Below are 21,647 nucleotides of genomic sequence, written 5' to 3'. Positions count from 1 at the left end.
TATATGCATAATTTATATAATGCCTTTACATAGTAGAAGAAAACTTCTCCACTGAGTATTAGATTTTGCTCATTATGTTCATTTCATGATTAACAACTGCAAATAATGCATTAAAAATTCGTTGTCAAAGTTTAATGGTCGTTATGAAGGGTTTTCAAAGTTTGTGAACACAAACCTTTTACCGCACTCACAGAAATAGTAAAGTTTACTAACTTTGTGAATTAGCTTAAAGGGGCAGTCGGGTAGCTCGTCGATTCGAAAACCCGATTACCCATATCAGTACAATGTGTCAAGCATGTTTCTGGTGTCTTTTGATGTGATATTACTTCCTCACTTTCTCGTGTCAGTAGACTTTTCCTGCCAGTAAGTAAATATTTGACAATAAGAATATAAATTATGTCCTATCATAGATTAACTGATTCAGTTAGTAGATTTCCCTCTTCCTCTCCAGACAACACATTCTCCTCAGATTTTGCCACAGAGACAATAATCCAATTGACGTAATCATAATACTTTTCAAATATGTACTGTTCAAATAGGAATCTGCCAAATGCATAGCAACTTTCCAGTTTTTTGCAACAGGAACTTAACTAATATCTTCTTACTAAATATTCAGCCATTTTAAGCTGCAAAATCGATAATTTTTATACATATTGGTCATTATGCAATAACCTCTTTACTTAGTATCATCTAATCTCATGACGTAGTAAGTCGTTTCTACGTCACTTAACACTTCCTGTTGACATCTGATCAATACAGTTTGCAAACACACAGGCGAGAACATGTGATACTGTTTGTTTGTTGTCGGCAATATTCCAGCTATATGGCGGCGGTCTGTAAATAATTGAGGCCCGGCCAGACAGTCCAGAGATCAATAGCATGAGCATCGATCTAAGCAACTGGAATACGACGACATGTGTCAGCCAAGTCGCCTCTTACGACGACATGGGTTGCAGAAGGCAAATTCTAACCTGAGTCTTCACGGGTCTAATAACAAATGACGTAAAAGATACGCTGCAAGGAGTTTTGAGACATTTCAGGTTTATTTGCACAATACTATACAAAGTAACTATAGAATAAAGAAAATCAACAACAAATATTCTTTACATTAGCAAACCTCTGTATTAGTACATGCTACTAAATCAATAACAATGTCAGTCATGAAAACAACATTGAAAGGACAATATATACCTAACACTCTGGCTCGTAATCAGCGCCATGTTGTCTCAAAGTGACAGAAGTGACACCGACCACTGCGGAAGTAGTGAGTGAGTGAGTTTAGTTTAACGCCACACTCAGCAATATTCCACCTACACGGAGGCGATCTGTAAATAGTCAAGTCTGGACCAGACACTCAAGTGATCAACAGCATGAGCATCGATCTACGCAGCTCGGATACGATGACATGTGCCAACCAAGTCAGCGAGCCCGACCACCCGATCCCGTTAGTCGCCTCTTACAACAAGCATGGGTTACAGAAGACACATCGTAACCCGAGTCTTCACGATCCCGTTAGTCGCCTCTCACGATAAGCATGGGCTACTGAAGATCAATTCTAACCCGGATCTTCACGGGTCAATGCGAAAGTAAGCAATATCATGTGGTCTTGGCTTAGAAAAACAACATTCTCGCTGCTTTCTCACGTGTAGTCCACCAGATAAGATGGCATATCCACTGTGGATGTCTGGCTGCCATCACTAATCAAGGAAGTAGTATTAGCGAGACCATTTACTCACCGCAAATATCATTTACCACTCATTTTAGCCATACGAATCTATCTGATCATGCCAAAACGTGGACACCAAAAGTGTGAGAAGGTTAAAAGGATATTTGTAATTGAATTGTCTGGTACAAATATATACTGAGGGAAAAAATAAGGGAACACATGAAAGCACAAGTGTTCCTTTCTTCTTTTCCAGGTTTCTTCACAAGCGTTTTGTATTGCACTGTGGGTGAAAATCTGAGAATAATAAGAGGAATACTGTAATGAAGTGGCGTTCCCTTATTTGTTTCCCTCAGTCATTTAGCTGGAATATTGCAACTCGAAACAACAAAAGACAACTGGTTTTATAGATTTCCATGCTGGTGAGTCCAAGAACATGGTGCTGGCAGGTCACGCTTGGGAAGGATCAGGCAATCCAGGGTCCCGATCAGCTTAAATCTGGGCTAGTACAAGCAGCCGCACATACAAATACACACGCATGCACGTCGTCATATGAGCGAAATATTCTCAAGTACGACGTAAAACCCAATGTCACCTCAGTCATTAAACTGGAATATTGCAACTCGAAACAACAAAAGACAAGTGGTTTTATAGATTTTCATACTGGTGAATCCACGAACATGGTGCTGGCAGGTAACGCTTGTGAAGAATCAGGCAATCCAGGGTCCCGATCCACGAAGCGTTCGTAACGTTACGACTCTATAGTTTATCATAGGCTTACGAATGTCGTAGCGCTACGCACGTCTTGTGGATCGAGACCCAGAACGCTAACCTTAGACATGACTAATAACGTACAATGACTCTTTAAACCAGTCAAACAAAACAAGTCTTTTTTCTAAGTCGCTGCAGCTCAACATTTTAATCACGTCGTTCATAAAGCAGTTATTCTGAACACAGAAGAAGTGAAAGTAGTATCACCCTTATCAAGAATCCACTTCAGTCGTACGTTCCCCTGGGCGGGACTGGCTACAAGCGGGGCGTTAAGATTGCCCTGGGTGCAGTTGGTCGTTGGCGCGTACCACCAGCCAGCCGCCATCTTGGATGTACAGTTGTAACCACTGGAGTCGGAGTCGTAAGTAGAGAAGGGGGCGTTGTTAATGTTGTCCACGGCGGTCAAAGAGTTCCCGCACAGTTTGTTGAATGATGTTGAGTAATCACTGATGGTAATTTTATAGCCGTCTGTCTCGTTTCCAACATGGCAGCGGTCATAATACACCTGACAGAAGTCCGACTCGTACGTCATCATAATGTTACATTTCATGTCCCCTGCTGCAAATAAAAGACTGATGTGTTTCAGGCCAAGCCAGTAGTTATACCTCGGACGGCCAAATCCCTGTACGTACTCTTCCAAGGATCTGTTAAAGTCGACATAAGAAGCTGCCAACTTGCGAGACTGGATCACAGTCAGGCCGCCATGTTGAAATTCGCAGAGCACTTCAAATGGCTCTTCGGCACCATCTGGTTGTATGTAGGAGAGTTTTTCCTTCAGATTCTCAAGTCCGTGATTCTTGCCTTCACTGCAGTCTGGAAGAAAGATTAATGATGGTGTATTGTCTGCGGTATTCATGATGCATTAGCTGCGGGTCAAGGGCCCAGCGTAGGTCGATATCATTGACACTTGTGTACAATTTCAGGCAGAAGTATCTAATGCAACTTTGTAGTTGACATTACATGTAATTGGTTTTGCGAAAGGTGTACCAAGTTTTGAAAAGAAAACGAGCTTTGGACTCGGCTTAAGTATTGTTGTGGTCGAAGCCTACCGTAACCCTGGGAAAAGTTATCGTGGCGTGAAACAGTATATACAGTATAACGCCACATTGACATTAGTCTGTCTCACAGTCCCTGCATGAACCCCATTATTTTCCCCACTGCCAAGCCCTCTCTGCAGTGCTAAAGCCCTTAATAAAGCAAGTCTAGAGTTTCTGGTCTCCCTGGGGCTCCTTTTCAATTTAAATGGGCTTGTTTGTTACTATCAAAATTATATACAGAGACTAAGCATTAGTCTACATTGACATCTGTATGCCTCTCAAGATTCGCCACATTGATGGCAACAACATACTGTGCATATACACTATAAAGCTACATTTATGTCAAATACCATACACCGCCTATGTAGTGTAGTGGTTAGAGCGTCCGCCCGGAGAGCGGAAGGTCGCGGGTTCGATCCCCGATCGCGTCATACCAAAAGACGTTAAAATATGGTACTTGTTGATCCCTGCCTGGCGCTCGGCATTGATGATGGACTGGTCGGCTCGGAGTCAGTATAATGTGTGTGAGTGGGGTATTCATACTTCACTAACGTTACAATGCCGTCAAACAGCATTCTGTGTCATATACAATGACGTCAAACAGCATACTATATACAGTGTATAACGTTACAATGACGTCAAACAGCGTACTGTATTATATACAGTGTAAAGCCAAAATGACGTCAAACAGCATACTGTGTCATATACAGTATACCGTTACAATGGCGTCAAACAGCATACTGTGGTATATACAGTATACCGTTACAATGACGTCAAACGGCATACTGTGCCATATACAGTATAACGCGACAATGACGTCAAACGGCATACTGTGCCATATACAGTGTAACGCCAAAATGACGTCAAACAGCATACTGTGCCATATACAGTATACCGTTACAATGGCGTCAAACAGCATACTGTGGTATATACAGTATACCGTTACAATGACGTCAAACGGCATACTGTGCCATATACAGTATAACGCGACAATGACGTCAAACGGCATACTGTGCCATATACAGTGTAACGCCAAAATGACGTCAAACGGCATACTGTGCCATATACAGTATAACGCGACAATGACGTCAAACAGCATGCTGTGTCATATACAGGATAACGTTACAATGACGTCAAACGGCATACTGTGCCATATACAGTATAACGCGACAATGACGTCAAACGGCATACTGTGCCATATACAGTATAACGCGACAATGACGTCAAACAGCATGCTGTGTCATATACAGGATAACGTTACAATGACGTCAAACAGCATACCATGTCATATACAGTATAACGCCACAATGACGTCAATCCTAATATGCTTCGCTAAAAGATCAAATCACTTTTTATGACGTCACACTGTATTGACGATGCATGTCAGTTGTCATCACCTCGTACAGTCTCCTACAGTTAACTACTGCGTAGCACCCCTTTTCTGGGTTTGCAGTTGCTTCTCTCGGCTAACATCAAGCGTCCTCGCACTTTAACTATAATAGTTCAGTGCAAAAGTGTACTTTATTATACTACACATGGGGGTAGAGCGAACTACTTTAAACAGCACGATGTGTCATATACACGATAACGCCACAATGACGTGAAACCGTGTCGCTAAAACAACGCGTGGAACCATTGAGTCAAAATAAGAAATTGACTAGTCTATCAGACATAATGAGCAATAAATTATTATAATATAATTTATAATGATTATTTTGTGTGTGTTTGTTTTGTTGCTGTTTGACGCCGCATTCAGCAATGCCCTTACTGTGGGACTGTGGTTTAAACGTAATCGAGTCTATACAAGACAATCAAGTGATTATATAAGAATCAATCTAAGCGACGGGGAGAGGAAGGCGTATCCATCAACTAAGACAGAGATCCTTTCAGACAGATTACGTAAATGAAAGTGAACTGCATGCAACAACAATGATAATTGATTAAACGAGTAAAATGTCTGTCTATATACACACCCGTTAGATGCATTACATAACTAAGGAGTGTGGATATTACGCTGTGCACATCTTTGAGAAAAGAGGAAAGAGGATATGTTTTAAAATCCACTACGTGACTGAAAGACTGAATTCATTTTGAGCTGTTCCCCATGAAACATTAATCTTTAAACAACTACAATACCAATATTTCAGAATCCCATTGTAAGGTAACAGTACATTCTAACTTAATAAAGTACAAAAAACCCATTTGTGTGAGCGAGTTGATGCCTACAGTAAACATGAGGTAAATATCGGATTACCGTCATTGAACTAACTTTTCCCAATAACTGTTTGTCATCCTAAGTTTAGCGATTTCACTTGCTGCACTTCCTGGCCTAAGCGTGACGACAGTAAAGTTGAAGAAAAACATTAATGTATTGATTTGACAATCCATTTTAAAAGAGACCCCAACGGCGAACATTATTGAACCATCTAACCACTTTAAATCTAACATTTAAATATTCACCGACTAAATGAACGCGAAAAATTCTTTCTTGATCATATAATAATAATAATAGTCCATTTATATTGCGCGTTTAACGAGTACAGAACACTCCCTGTGGAGAATACAACCGGTCGCCTGTCAGGCGCTCAAGGTTCAAATTCAGACTACCATCGTATCATACCAGGTACCCAATTTTACTGCCGGGTGGACAGAGGCAATTTTAAACAAACTCACTTGCCTAAGGTGAGACCACATGCTTCACAAGTGCTTCGTTTTGGGGCAGGACTGAAGTCCTAGAAACTTTCAGGGGTCAAGCTGCCAAACACGGTCACCCATCCGAGGACTGTCCGCGACCAACGTTGCTTAACTTCAACTGATTGTGACCTGAGCTCTACGCACAGGACAACACACCTGTCATGCTGTTATAATAGACTCCTAGTATGATACCGACATCACAATGGCATGTTTGTTTGTTTGTTTGTTCTTTAACGCGTCACTCAGCTACATTCCAACTACATGGCGGCGGTCTGTACATAACTGAGTTTGGATCGGACAATCAAGTGCGTGTCAGCCCGATCTGTCGACAAATGAAAAATATGATAACCGACGACAGAATATAAAACCCGGAGTGTCGAAAGGGTTTTCCACAATCGATAATATCTTTGTTTTAAACATGTTGAAGAATTTGCTCAAAAAACGTAAACAAAAGTTATATTGTGCTTTCATTGACTTCTCTAAAGCGTTTGATAATATTTGGAGAGTCGGTTTGTGGCATAAACTATTGAAGCAAGGTATACATGGGCGGTTTTGACTTAATACAAAATATGTACAAAAACATTAAACCATGCGTATGTGCAAATAATAATTATTCAGACTACTTCCCAAGTGAGTGTGGTGTAAGACAAGGTGAAAACCTATCACCACTATTGTTTTCACTGTTCTTAAATGATCTTGAGTCACACATTTCTGATGATAAATGTGATGGTGTTCAGATCGAGGGTCTAGATGTGAATGTTGTTTTACACCTTTTCTCTTGTATGCAGGTGACGCAGTACTTGTTAGCCAAAGTCCTAATGGACTCCAGAGATTATTAAATTCGTTCCGTATGTATTGTGTGCAGTGGAAACTTGATGTCAATATATCCAAAACCAACATTGTAATATTTGGTGGTGGAGTACCTTCTAAATTCTAAATGTACATACACTCTTCCAAAAAAAGAAACGCATAGGGGGATTGAGATTTTTCTATTGCATTTTCATATCGGCAATCGATCTATAGACTATGTTTATGGTTGAATGATGTGATGTATGTGATTTTTAATGGTTATGTCGCGCAAACACAACCAAAAAAACTTAATGTAACAGTTGTAAGCAATTGTGAAGAAATTGCATGAAACTCGCGTGCAACGCACATGTTTATCACAGTGCACGTGAAATGAGTGGAATTCATCAGTAGAGATAATGACTATAAAAGCCCGATACATTTACTCCATTGTATCACAAATATTGATGAGGAATGAACAACGCAAAATGCCAAGACTGAATGCCGCTGACCGGAACACTGTTATTGGACGTCTGGAAGCTGGAAAAAGCCAGTCTGCCGTTGCACGTCATTATAACGTCCACCAAAGCACAATATCTCGTCTGTGGGCCCGTTATACAGCATTCAATTCGACGCGAGATCGCCCAAGAAGTGGACGACCACGAGTGACCACCCCTGCTCAGGATCCGGGTGTTCCACCTACGTCATCGGCAAGCCACAGCCACGGATACAGCAGGACATGTGCCAGGTGTACGTCGAGTATCCGACCAAACGATCCGCAACCGTCTGAGAGAGGCGGGACTTCGAGCGAGACGCCCTATGGTTGGGCCTGTGTTGCGCCGTCTACATCGACGTCGACGTCTACCGTTGGTGCACCACCGTACAGCCCTGGAATCTGGCTAACTGGAGGAGAATCTGGTTCAGTGATGAATCACGGTTAATCCTGCAACACCATGATGGAAGACAACGTGTGTACCGACGTAGGAATGAACGTTACGCGCCTAACGGCGTACGACAGGTCGATCGCTTCAGTGGGAGAGTGTTATGATGTGGGGTGGCATATCATACACCGATAGGACCGACTTAGTGCTGGTTCAGGGGAATCTAACTGCAAACCGGTACATCAACCAGATTCTTCGTCCACACGTGCGTCCCATCATCAACCGCCAGCGAGAGATCTTACAGCAAGATAACGCCCGACCCCATACGGCACGTGTGACAATGGCCTACCTAGCCAATGAGAACATTAATGTCTTGCCATGGCCGTCCAGGTCCCCAGACTTGAACCCCATAGAACATATCTTTGGATCAGCTGGATCGACGTGTACGTCAACGTCAACGGGTCCCGCAGAAGCTTGGAGAACTTGCAGTGGCGTTACAGGAGGAATGGCAAGAATCCAACGTCTCATCCGGTCTGTTCCGAGGAGGTGTCGAGCAGTGATAGCAGCTCGTGGTGCTCACACTAGGTACTGACTATAACACTCCCTGGGGCCACACCTTGTGCAGTGACTGTTATGAAAACGTAATGACACTATTCAGAATGCAGTTGTCAATCTATGTACGATTTTTTGGCTCTCTAGGTTCATTCTGCTATGAGATGTGCTTGCTTGAATAAACACAATATATATCCTGATTTTTTCCCTATGCGTTTCTTTTTTTGGAGAGTGTATATTCTATTTCGGAGAACATGCACTCGAGCTTGTTGACTATTACATGTATCTAGGTTTAAAACTTCATAGATCTGGTAGGTTGGTACACGCTATCAAAACTTTAATTGACTCAGGAACTAAGGCTATGTTCTGCCTTTTAAAAACGGCAAGAAATATTAACCTGCCGATTGACAGTTTAATCCGGGCTTTCGATGTAATGGTTGTTCCCATTCTCTGCTATGGTTGTGAAACCTGGGGACATGAATCAATGGAAATTATTGAAAAAGTTCACCTGAAGTTTCTGAAACGCATCTGTAAACTTAAAGTATCTACCCCAACTTACATGGCCTACGGGGAAACGGGAAGGTATCCTCTGATAATTAAGATTGTAAAGCGATTGATTAATATTGGCACATCCTTGCTGAACTTAAAATATCAAACGTTAAATTATCTCACACTTTACACAACTTTGTTACACTACAAGAACAGCACTATGACTATCAAGATAAGTAGTTACATTTTATTGAATGTGCGTTACATCATTTAGGTCTTAGTAATATTTTCAGAAATCCAGAATTTGTTAACACTAGTGGTGGTCCGATTAATTGAAATAATCGAAGATGTGTCGCAGTGACTAGACGACCAAGCAGTGGATCATGTTGTCTCATAATTGAATACAAACAATTCTGGAACACCTTTTTTTTTCACAAGGTTGGCTTTGTCTGTTACATTTCATGAGCACTACAAGCTTGGTCCAAGTCATGATTGAATTTATCTTAAAGACCCCAAGAAATTTATATTCCTAACATACTAGTCATCCTTTAAAGATGTGAATTTTGCGGGAAAAACAACCAAAGAACTAAACTGAGGGGCAAAAGAAACGTCCCCAAAGTAAAATTGTAAAAAACATTTCTTCTGTTTTCGTTATGACGGAAATTTATTTAGGAACACATCTCCCGAACGCATCCCCACGTCTCACAGAAAGGAAATCCACGTGGAGTTTTTTGTAAGCATGAAAATTGCTTTTATTCACGTTTTTTGCATGCTTCTGTGGAAACATACCCGTATGAGAGTACAGTATAAAAATTATGCTCGACTGTTCGAATTCATCACTTCAATACGTTGGACACAAAGAACATGCCTCGACTCACGGCAGAACAGAGAGAACGAGCTATTGGGATGATGCAGCTGGGTGCTTCTCACAGTCACGTTGCAAGAATCATGGGTTGCAGCAAGAAAACCATCACCAGACTGATGACACGCTTCAGAACAACAGGTCGGACTGCAGACAGGCCTAGGACTAGGGAGACCACCCGTAACCACCCCTCAGGGAGACCGCCATTTACGGGTGCTTCACTTGCGCAACAGATTCCTGACTGTGACGTCATCAGCAACAACCAGCCTTACCCATCCAGTCAGTAGAAGGACCATATCCAGACGACTCCGCCGATTCGGTATCAGAGCCTACAGACCATTCCGGGGCGTGACGTTAACGCGTGAACATCGACGTCGTCGATTGGCTTGGGCACGTAGAGTTCGGCAGTGGCAGCCGCGGAACTGGCGCCGGGTACTCTTCAGTGACGAGAGCCGCTTCCAGTTGAACAAAGCTGATGGTCGGGTACGAGTCTACAGACGTCGGAACGAACGCACAGCACGTTGTTGCGTTCAGGAAGTTGAGACGTTTGGCGGCGGTAGTGTGATGGTGTGGGGGAAATTTGTGGCGAGAGGAAGACTGACTTGTTGGTGATAGAGGGAAACCTGAATGCCCGTCGATACACTGATGTTGTTTTACGACCTGTCGTGTTACCCTTCCTCCAGCAGAATCGAGGCGTGTTGTTTCAGCAGGATAACGCTACTCCCCACACTGCTGTTGTTACCCGGAACTTCCTGAACAACAACAACGTAAACGTCATTCCTTGGCCAGCAAGATCCCCGATTTATCACCTATTGAGCACCTATGGGATCATCTCGGCCGTCAGGTGAAGCAACGTCAACATCCCCACAGACAAGAAACGCTTTGGCTCAAGCTCTACAGGAAGAATGGCGTCGCATCCCACATCACGTGATCAGACGTCTTGTGCACTCTGCACGACGTCGTGTGGCAGCATGTATCGCTGCAAGAGGTGGACACACTCGCTACTGAGGAGTTGGACACTCAAAGACACTCTGTCAGTACTGATGTGCATGTGTTGTCATGATCGAAAACCGGACATTTGAACCTCCTGTGAAAAACGTCACAAAAACTCTACTTACAGCAAATTGTTTCAATTGTTCTGTAATGACAGTCTGCATTATATGTTCAAAAATTATATCAAACATTTCAACATTGAATTGCACGTGTTTGTATCATTTTATGATACAAAAATGATCGGGGACGTTTCTTTTGCCCCTCAGTTTACAAGTTTTTTCTTTATGTCTTTGTGCAAACAGGAATTTTTTATAAATGATGCTACCCAATTATTTTCGATGATTGATCGGTTGTAATGAACCAATCATCAATTATGAGATTTTAACCAATTCCCAACACTATAGTTTGGCATGAAATGCATGTGGACCCGGTTTTTTGTAAATATCTCTTCATCCAATGACCCAATCGATCTCAAACTGTGCAAGTGGATGTTTTGTCAGACAACCTAATCACATTGTAAATCACCCATTTTATGCATTTGTATTAAAGAATCTGTCTATGTAACTGTCAACAAAATAAACAGCAGAACGCAGACAGCTTGCATAGGGAGGGAGCCAATGACCTGTAACAGCGGCAGTGTTGGGTCATAAAGGTAAAAGCACGTGCAGTTCATGATAGTTACCTGTGCACTGCACAGTGATAGACCGTTTGGATCATTCACATTGACTACTTCTAGCTGTCATCATGAAAGCTTATTCAGATGATGCTAAACGTTTAATTAGAAATGTGTTTAATTTTTTAAAAAAGAGAGCAAACGTAGCAAACCGATTTATAAGGTGTCGGATTACATGAAACGTACAACTTTTGCTCTTGGCATGAAAAAGAACATCGTGCTAAAAATTGTGAAAAATAAACCAACAACCAATAAACAAAACCTTGTACAAAAAGGTAGGCATCCAAAGTTAGATTCTTTTGACATCAGGGTCATCAGAGATGTCATTCGCCGGCTATTTGCTAGAAATGAACACCTGTCCACAAGAAAGTTAAAACACATCCTTGCAGAGGATCACAACATTAATGTTTCTAGGTTTATGCTAAGCAAACTACTGCTCAAATTTGGATACAAGTACAAGAAGGTAGCAAACCAGAAACTTGTAATGTGTGAGAGATCTGATATTGTGAAAATAAGGTGTAACTATCTGAGAGAAATTAAGCAGGCAAGAGAGGATGGGTTCGAACCTATATATCTGGATGAGACCTGGATCAATGCAAACCATACTGCTGCCAGACAGTGGCTACCCACTGATCCCAGTGATGGTAGGAAAATACCAACAGGCAAAGGTGAACGTTTAATCGTTCTTCATGCTGGTTCCCACCGTGGATTCCTACCTGGGTGTGATCTGGTATTTCGGTCAAAGAGCACAGATGGTAGGGACTATCATACAGAAATGAACTCAACGGTTTTCACACAGTATGTTGAGGAACAATTGTTGCCAGCTCTGCCTTACAAAAGTCTTGTTGTCATGGACAATGCTCCCTATCACAGTGTTCGAGATCCAAACAATAGGTGCCCAACTTCCAATACAAAGAAGTCAGATATGCAGCAATGGCTAACAAATAACAATATACAATTTTCAATAAAGGTCACTAAACCACAGTTGTACTCTTTGATTAAACCTAACAAACCTCCACCCACATATAACATTGACAACATGCTACGCCAACACGGTCTTGAGATTACCACCGTACCACTGTGATCTCAACCCAATCGAACTTATATGGGGAGACCTTAAAAGTACAGTGGCCCGGAAAAATCAATCATTCAAGTTGAATGATGTCAAGCACATTGTCAACACTGCTATATGTGACATTGACATTGCACGCTGGCATGCATGTGTTGAACATGTCAAGAAGGTGGAGAAAGAGTACTGGCTCAAAGATGGCTTGCAGGAGCAAACAGTTAATCCAGTTGTCATTCGTCTGGACACTGATGACTCCTCTGTGGAAGAATGGAGTGAACTTGATGAAGTTTAATTCTGTTATTATATTTACAGATAATAATAGTATCCAGCCAGATATGCTCAAAGAAATATAACTTCTTTTAACAATGACATCACTGACTACTTCCAACGACTTATAGCGTTACATGAAACACTCATTTCACATAAAATTATCATGAAAATATAAATATTAACTATCTATATGCTTCTACCCATTGAGACCGGCCGCTGGGAGGGCATAACCAGATAAAATAGAACATGTAAGTTATGCGACTCCCCCGCAATTGCTGATGAACTTCATTATTTACTGAGATGTAGTTACTTTAATGATATAAGACTAAACTATATTCCTTCGCAATACTTTAAATGTAAAAATCTGGCTACCTTCAAGCAACTAAAGTGTACAAAGAAAACAGCAGAATTGAAAAAGCTATCGATGTTTATTAATAGTATACTATCACACTTTAAATGCTAACTGTGCCCCATCTTGTCATTTTTTAAGTAATCAGATGCTTTTGTACTCTTGTACCACCGTTGGGAGGTTAAAGGGGAAATACAGAAGTTAAAGTTGTAGATATCGCGTGGTCAACACACGTGTTAAGTAATTAAAGAGAATGTTTGCTTAGTGATTTGCAAGTGACTATGCTTGTATCATGGATAAATTAATTAAAAAAGAGAATGTCTTTTTAACAATTTGTAAGAGAAGTAAAGTTGCAAGCAGAAGGATTACCATTTTGGAGTTTAACATGCAAAAACACCTGAAAGAAACAGAGAGCTTACACATTATTTTGTGATATTGGGAGTAGAAGGATTATCGAAATGCTGTTGAAAACATTTAGCATTTGGGTATATATAATAGATCATGATAAATTTGTTACCACTGCCACTCAACAATGCTAACTCTACTGATCTCAAGCACATTCTAACAAATCCCGAATTAATTAAACCACTCACTCAATATTTCATTCATACAAAATTATACCAAACAATCTAGCAACAAAAACAATAATACCACTTTTTACCACTTTAAAAATTGTTATAAATATGTATATATGTTCTTTTAACTTTTCAAATTAGTTCTCTCTTTTTATCAAGTTCATAACCTTTTATATGCTTACCATTATTCACTTAATAAATATGTTTTTAAACATGGGTTGGTTGTAAAAACAATAACAATAACCATTTACTACACTACATCTATCTCTATTACTCTTTACCTATTTCATATTTTTACCTGTTTAATTCGCCGCCAACCCTCAAATTTCCCTTAGTGCTCAATTGTTTTTTGGTTTTTCTTTGGGTGGTAACATCACTCTTTCAAAATTTCTATTTTTTGTTCCCCCTCATTTTTTAATAAGTGTACTACCCCGTCGCCGAAATACCTTAGTTGTGCGTGCGACGTTAAATAAAGCAAATAACTACTACTGTTACCACTGTCAAAATGACAAATGCTGTGGTGCGGGTTACATTGATTGACAACATTCATGAAGGTCAGAATCACACTGGGCGTGAAGTCACTCCTGTAGAACATCATCCCCTTTCCCCGGACTGTCGACAAGTAATTTGGACGGATTATTTGTTGTTGTCGACAGACCACGATCTACGCGATTTAGATACGAACACATATGTATCAACCAAGTCATGCGAGACAACCCGATAACGTTAGTCGCCTCTCACGACAAGCAAGGCGAACCGAATCAGTTTCATGAACCAATTTAGACATTGGCCTACTTTTCAGCCGATCCGAATTTCCTCGTGTGAAAGTGAAGAGACACACCATTATTTCTGTAAATATATTTGTACATATTGGAGATTATAAACACGTTGGAATAAAACTGTAAAAACAATTAAGAAAAGTGCTCTGTTGTCCTTTGACTACGTATTTACCAGCTTCCACTGCGTCCAACTTGGTTGACATCGTACAGTCCGCCTTCATATATCTGGCATATTGACGACGGACTGAATTAAACCGAAACAAGAATCTCATGATCGAACCAATTCAGACAATGACCTATTTGAGCCGAAGAGACACTGCAAACACCTGTGGTTACACAAAATTCCAATTCCTTATTTCATAAGAAAATGGTATTTACAAATGAATTTTAATTTTAAACTTTAGAAAAATCGTATTTCTATATTTTATGGCGAGGTTTAGGCAGCATGATAGGCTGCCCCTGTTTGATGAAGTCGTAAAATGATTCACAATTCATCTGGCTCACTGGTTACACATGTTATGTGTTCTTTGCGCTTATTACGTGTATTTGTGTAACGTACAATGAGATTGATATAATATCAAGGCTGTACAAGACCGCCAAACTTTTCTAGCGGCCGAGCCTCGTTTTGGGATTTCCACGATTTCCATATTTCCGTTTGTCAGTGCAGGCTGTACGACAGAGCAAGCGGCACGACGTGTTTGCAAGGATTAGAAGGAGCGTAGTGTTGCAATATACAAGTGATTAGATGTATCAAATAATACTGATTAATATTTATATATCCAGTTGAATGAGTTGGTCTAAAAATTCTGGACTGGTTATTCTACTAAGTTTCGTAATAGGACAGAACCCAGTCAGCAGGAAACGAGACTGTTGTGTAATCAATGTTTTGACGTGTTCCTGAAGACCAATTCTAGCCCGCATTTTCATGGATTGGAATGGAGTGGTAAAATGACACAGGCTTACAGAGTACACGAGTGTCTAAGCTGGAAGGGGCGTTGAAGGGACACTAGAAATGGGATTCACACATTGTACTCGGGTCTTCGGCGTGACGAGCGAACGCTTTAACCACTAGGTTACCCCGCTGCCCTACTACTTCAGACAAGGCAACCCACCAACCACAGCCAGATGAAGAAATAAGGCGTTCTTGAGCATATTTTACGTGGTATATTTGCTGGCACAAGTCATTGCCGAAGGAGCGAGTGAGTTTAATTTTACGCCGCTTTTAGCACTATTCCAGCAATATCATGGCGAGGGACACCAGAAATGGGATTCACGCATTTTACCCACGTGGGGAATGGAACCCGGGTCTTTGGTGTGACAAGCGAACACTTTAACCAACAGGCTACCCCAACGCCATTGCCAAAGAAACCACCTTAAAGTATACTGGAGAAACAACAGTTTATAGTTTTTAAAATCCGTATTGTAGGGCATGGAAGAGTCTGAGAGAATGATTTTTATGTGATCGATGAAAAATTGATTTAATCATGTTTGAAATGGCGTTGTTTTGAACAATGAACGTGCATAGCTCCAGTAGAATATCGACAGCCATTGTTACGTAAGGCTAGATCAATATTTTCATGGTAATACTATGTTTTTGTGTCTAAAAGAATTACTTTTACGAATTTTAGAGCAAATTATGATCAAGCTTTTTCTATAGTCATGGTCAAATATACTGATACTGCCTCGGTTTTAAGGGGCGGTGGGGTAGCCTTGTGATTAAACGTTCGCTCGTCGCGCTGAAATCCCGGGTTCGATTCTTCACATGGGTACATCCAATTTCTGGTGACACCCGCGGTGATATTAACAGAATTCTGCGTAGGGCCATAGACACTCGTCACATGCCAGTCTTTTAGTTAGTTTTACAGCAATGAGAGGACATTATAAAAAACAACATAATCTCTTATTTCAGCCGGTTTTTAAATCACATCTTTTTTTGTGCCGCCCCAAATGTGTACCGAACCGTGAAGATAAGAGTTAGAATTGGTCTTCAGTAAGCCATGCTTGTCGTAAGAGGCGACTAACGGGATCGGGTGGTCAGGCGCGCTGACTTGGTTGACACATGTCATCGTATCCCAATTGCGTAGATCGATGCTCATGCTGTTGGTCACTGGATTGTCTGGTCCAGGCTCAATTATTTACAGACAGTCGCCATATAACTGGAATACTGTTGAATTTCGTTAAACAATAACCAACCAACCAACTCAAATATGTACCATGATCTATAAACTAACAACTGAGATATACATGACTGTCTAATTTCTAGTAAGTCTTTGGTGCGTTATTGACAACAGTAAATGCATGTATGCCCGATCTTCGATCAGTATATATAATTCAGTAAAGAAATACTCAGGTTCACATTGGCATACTGGGTAATTAAACAAAGAGCTGTTTATGTACTGTCAATTGGAAAACTGTATAAATCTTATTTTGCGGACTTACGTAACAAAAATAACGTCAGATGCAGTTCCCTACTGTCACTCGCACCATACCTTCCCTTCTTTTGGGTGAATGTGAAGCCCATTTCTGGAGTCCCCCGCCGTGATGTTGCTGGAATATTGCTAAAAGCGGCGTAAAACCAAAACTCAGTCTCTCAGTCAGTCTTTTGGGTGAATAATTGACCGACCTTTGCATGTGTTTATGACGTGCCGCTGATAGGGCAGAATACGCTCACCTGATTTTATCATTATCTGACAGTGATTCATGAACACATTTAGTGGGAATTCTACCATCAACTCTGCCCTTGGCAGAAATATCTTCTGAGTGCTATATAACGCCGCATTCAACAGTATTTCAGTTATACTGCGGAGCGTCAATTTAATGTGGAAGAACAAAATAATACGAGTCCTCGATATAATGTAAAACCATTTCAGTGAAATCAACAATTATTTTTACTTTGTTTTCAGACAACTTTATTAAATCGATATTGTTTCGAAAAGTGCTTTTCGAATTATATCCAAAAAGCATCTTATGTTCTTAATGAACAAAACGTCTTTTTCATTTGGGATCGAAGGGTTCTTGGAACAATGTTATGTATCATCATTCGAGTTCACAAAAGTAATACGTACCTTTTATGACCTTCTCACAGCTGTTGCCATATAAACCAATAGCACACGCGCAGTTGGCGTCCTCACATTGCCTCATCTGTAAATGCATCTACACCTTATGAATACAGAATACAGAAGATCTATGTACATGCTGTTGATCTCTGGACTTTCTTGCCCAGACTCGATTATCAACAGAACGTCCCCAATTATTTACTGATCGCCGCCATATAGCTAGAATATTGCTGAGTGAGGCGTTGAACAAAGAAACCAACAAACAAACTTTGGTTACAGGGATGCTGGAAACACCTAATTAGTGGTTGGTTGGTTTGTTGTTTAACGCCGCACTAAGTAATATCGTGATCAAGAGCATGAGCATAGATCTACGCAATTGGGATACGATGACATGTGTCAACCAAGTCAGCGGGCCTGACCTCCCGATTCCGTAAGTCGCCTCTTACGACAAACATGGGTTACTGAAGACCAATTCTAAACCGGAATTCAATGAAACCCTGTAAGGAAATGGCCTTTGACGTGACTGCTGGGACATATTACAATATTATGTTATAAATGCAAGCCTGGATGTTCACTAGTCTGAAAACACTTAACGAAAACAACACAAAACCAGTCATACCTTCTGAAAACACGTGCATTCGCGTCCATCTGCCTCGTGGGGACAGTCCTTGCCATCCTCGTACATCTTGCACTGGCCGGACACGTGGTCATCCTCGCAGAACTTCACACGACGACAGTCAACGTCGTCAGAACATGTTTTGGCACATGTCATCAAAGCAACACCATCGATCGTGGTCTTCAGACCGACATCCAAGACTTCATCAAATACTTCAGTTTTACGAAAATTTGAAAATTTGTTTCCGCATCCAAACTTTATGGCTAGAAGCACGATCAAACAACCTATGAACCTCATCCTTGAGTTTAATTTTACATCAACAACAAGTTATTCAAAAGAGGAATATTCCCATACAGCTATTCTCTCGGTCCGCTTCGGTAATATGATCAGAAATGCGTTCACTGGATGCAACAATGGAAAAATCGAACATCACGTCGCCTGTTCTTGATTCAGGAGTTGACGTCAAGTAAGAAGAATGATTCGTATTCCTTTTAAAACGAATTATATGTAACGCTACTTGTAACATTTAAAATGTTTCACCGTGTGTTTGCCAAAAACATTTTTTGAAGTGTTTCAGAGATGGAACATCAAACACTCATACCGCCTTTGTGTCATGCAGGTATCTCTCTAAAAACCTGACTGTTTTTGAAAATTCCAATATGTAGCTCATTATTAATAAGGCACAACCTGTTTACGGGCGTGCTTTACACGTGTAATCTGCCTTATATAGAATGGCAACCTGAAACGTATATCTCGACCTTATAAAGAGCATAATTAATGGTTAAATTACTAGTATGAATTCAAGGTCTGATGAACGCCCGTGAGGTGTTATAGATTTATCGATATTTATGTACAAATCACAATAATCTCGCTTAGACTGTTTGTGCATTAAAATGAAGCATTACATTTGACTGAAGGATCAATATCTTTGATGTTGTGTGCCGGTGATTTGATATGATTATACAGAAGGGTATGGATAAATGTGCTGATAAATGTTAAAACCCTGTACACGGGACTGTTCTTCTGTATGCCGCAGAAATATTCGGTTTTGAAAATACGGAAAAGCTAGATACGGTGCAAATGTATGCCTGTAAGCGATTTGTGAATTGAAAACCTTCAGTTTAAAAAATGATGTACTGGGTGAATGCAGGAGTGGGTGAGTGAGTGAGTGAGTGAGTTTGGTTTTAAGCCGCTGTTAGCAACATTCCATCGATATCACGGCGGAGGACACCAGAAATGGGCTTCAAGCATTGTACCCATGTGGGGAATCGAGCCCGTGTCATCGGCGTGACGAGCGAACGCTTTAACCACTAGGCTACCCCACCGCGGGAACGCAGGTCCTGGAGATATCTAGTTATGCTCATACTGCAACAACCTGAGTAGAATACGTGGTTTAAAGTTTGACGTGTTTGCATGACGAATACGGACCTATAAATTTGGTAAAGGAATTAAGGACTTAACTCTTTGATTAGAATTTAAAGATATCTGGTCGTTTCAAATGTATGGAAAAAAAAAAATCTTTTTTTAATTTCAATTCCAAACAAATGTCATACTACGCCCAAATTAAAACTTCAATCCATTGTGAATAGTATTTAAATATCTGAACATCAAATGATTTAAAAACTACCATTTCTTGTTAACGTTTAAGTTAATTGGTATTGCTACGTGCCAAAACATTTTTTGTACATTAAATTGTAAAGTTTGTACATTAAGTTCTGTTGAAACAGCATCATTTTCTTCTTAATAATATGTTCACAAGGAAAGTGTGAGTGAGTGAAAATAGTTTTACGCCGCTTTTAGCAATATTCAAGCAACATCACGGCGGGAGACACTAGACATGGGCCTCACGCATTGTACCCATGTAGGGAATCGAAAGCGGGTCTTTGACTTGACGAGCGAAAGCTTTAACCACTAGGTTACCCCACCGCCCCACAAGGAAAGAAACATGTTTGAATAATTATCAATCCGTCTGTACTGTACTCATTACTCATTAATATCATTCTTTGAAATAAGCCAGCATGCATCCTCAGACGTACCAAAACCAACAACAAAATAAAACTTGTATTTTAGATAAACTTAATAATTATGCTAAAAAAATTTTTTTAAATAAAAACTTCAAATATGCGAACAGCATGTCACGCTTGCAGCCCTCGTAGTAGTTGTCCGACTCTCCATTGTTGTTGAGGCCTTAGGTTTGGTGCCGTCCGCTCTGTTAACTGACAGTGGAACAGATTCTGGGTTTGCTTCCGGGAACACAGCCCTTCTGAAACCCTGGGTAATACAGAAGGCTGAAGTGTTGGGGTGTCTACACTTTCCTAACTGTTCGGGGTGGGTTGGACCAGACAGTGCTCTCTGGGAGAGATCCCATTCACTGTCTGGGGAGCCTGGGTTTGCTTCGAGGAACATAGCCCTTCTGACACTCTGGGTAATACAGAAGGCTGAAGTGTTGGGGTGTGTACACTCTCCTAACTGTAAGGGGTGGGTTGGACCAGACAGTGCTCTCTGGTAGAGGTCCCATTCACTGTCTTGGGAGCCTGGATTTGCTTCCAGGCACATAGCCCTTCTGACACTATGGGTAATACAGAAGGCTGAAGTGTTGGGGTGTCTACACTCTCCCAATTGTTCTGGGTGGGTTGGACCAGACAGTACTCTCTGGGAGAGATCCCATTCACTGTCTGGGGAGCCTGGGTTTGCTTCCAGGAACACAGCCCTTCTGACACTGAGGGGCGGTGGGGTAGCCTAGTGGTTAAAGCGTTGGTTCGTCACGCCGAACACCCGGGTTCGAATCCCCACATGGGTACAATGTGTGAAGCCCATTTCCGGTGTCCCCCACCGTGATATTGTTGGAATATTGCTAAAAGCGGCGTAAAACCAAACTCAGTGAGTCAGTCAGTCAGTCTGACACTATGGGTAATGCAGAAGGCTGAAGTGTTGGGGTGTCTACACTTTCCTAACTGTTCGGGGTGGGTTGGACTAGACAGTGCTCTCTGGAAGAGATCCCATTCGCTGTCTCGGGTGCGTGTAAAGAGGGCTAGGGCCCCTCAGTTTATGATGATCCTTACCAGGACGACTATACCATGATAACCCGAACCCAATTTGCGACATTCATTTATTTAAATGTTCAAATAAAAATAACGCTTTTGTACAGCCTAACCTTCAATACACAAAACTACAAATATACGTGGAAAATCTCAATAAGTCAATAGTAAAAAGCTTGAGTAAACATAAAGGTTTAATTTTGACATCAGATCAATAGAGTTTACTTGTGTCTGTTCGACTGGTGTAGAATTCCAGAACGTAGGACATGCAACAGATCGTTCAGCCACAGTTGTTTTCGTGTCTGGTTTCGTTTCCGTGGTGACCACAATTATCTCGGATGTTGATAAATTTGCACCAGTTCTGTTGAGCAGTCATTATTCAAAGCCGAACATATCAAAGGCAGACGCTTGGATTGACTTGTTTGCTGGATCCGCCGTCTGATACAACTCAAGTATTATCTTAACAACGAAATTGATCCATAGTGACCTCACAC

At 41.0% G+C, this 21,647-nt stretch overlaps 1 protein-coding gene across 1 annotated transcript; it reads right to left on the bottom strand.

Annotated features, from left to right (window-relative positions):
* Nucleotides 1-2,406: 2,406 nt before the first annotated feature.
* On the bottom strand, nucleotides 2,407-18,599 carry LOC124259105 (angiopoietin-1-like). The gene is made up of 3 exons (XM_046693199.1): nucleotides 18,119-18,599; nucleotides 17,509-17,584; nucleotides 2,407-3,247 (listed from the first exon to the last, which is right to left on the bottom strand). Exons 1-3 carry the CDS (start codon nucleotides 18,410-18,412, stop codon nucleotides 2,595-2,597), a joined length of 1,023 nt encoding a protein of 340 aa, XP_046549155.1. The 5' UTR covers nucleotides 18,413-18,599; the 3' UTR covers nucleotides 2,407-2,594.
* Nucleotides 18,600-21,647: the final 3,048 nt, after the last annotated feature.

Source organism: Haliotis rubra, unplaced genomic scaffold, assembly GCF_003918875.1.
Source record: "Haliotis rubra isolate DU_JTF1 unplaced genomic scaffold, ASM391887v1 Scf71, whole genome shotgun sequence".
NCBI classification, from domain to species: Eukaryota; Metazoa; Mollusca; class Gastropoda; order Lepetellida; family Haliotidae; genus Haliotis; species Haliotis rubra.
The sequence above is the reverse complement of the archived record's forward strand: the minus strand, read 5'-3'. Positions and strand labels throughout refer to the sequence as shown.

Coding starts and splice junctions, on each gene's coding strand:
- LOC124259105 (XM_046693199.1), bottom strand. CDS start 18,412: ATGAGGTTCATAGGTTGTTTGATCGTGCTTCTAGCCATAAAGTTTGGA. Junction 17,585..18,118: donor AATGCACGTGTTTTCAGAAG/GTATGACTGGTT, acceptor ATGCATTTACAG/ATGAGGCAATGTGAGGACGC. Junction 3,248..17,508: donor CTGTGAGAAGGTCATAAAAG/GTACGTATTACT, acceptor TCTTTCTTCCAG/ACTGCAGTGAAGGCAAGAAT.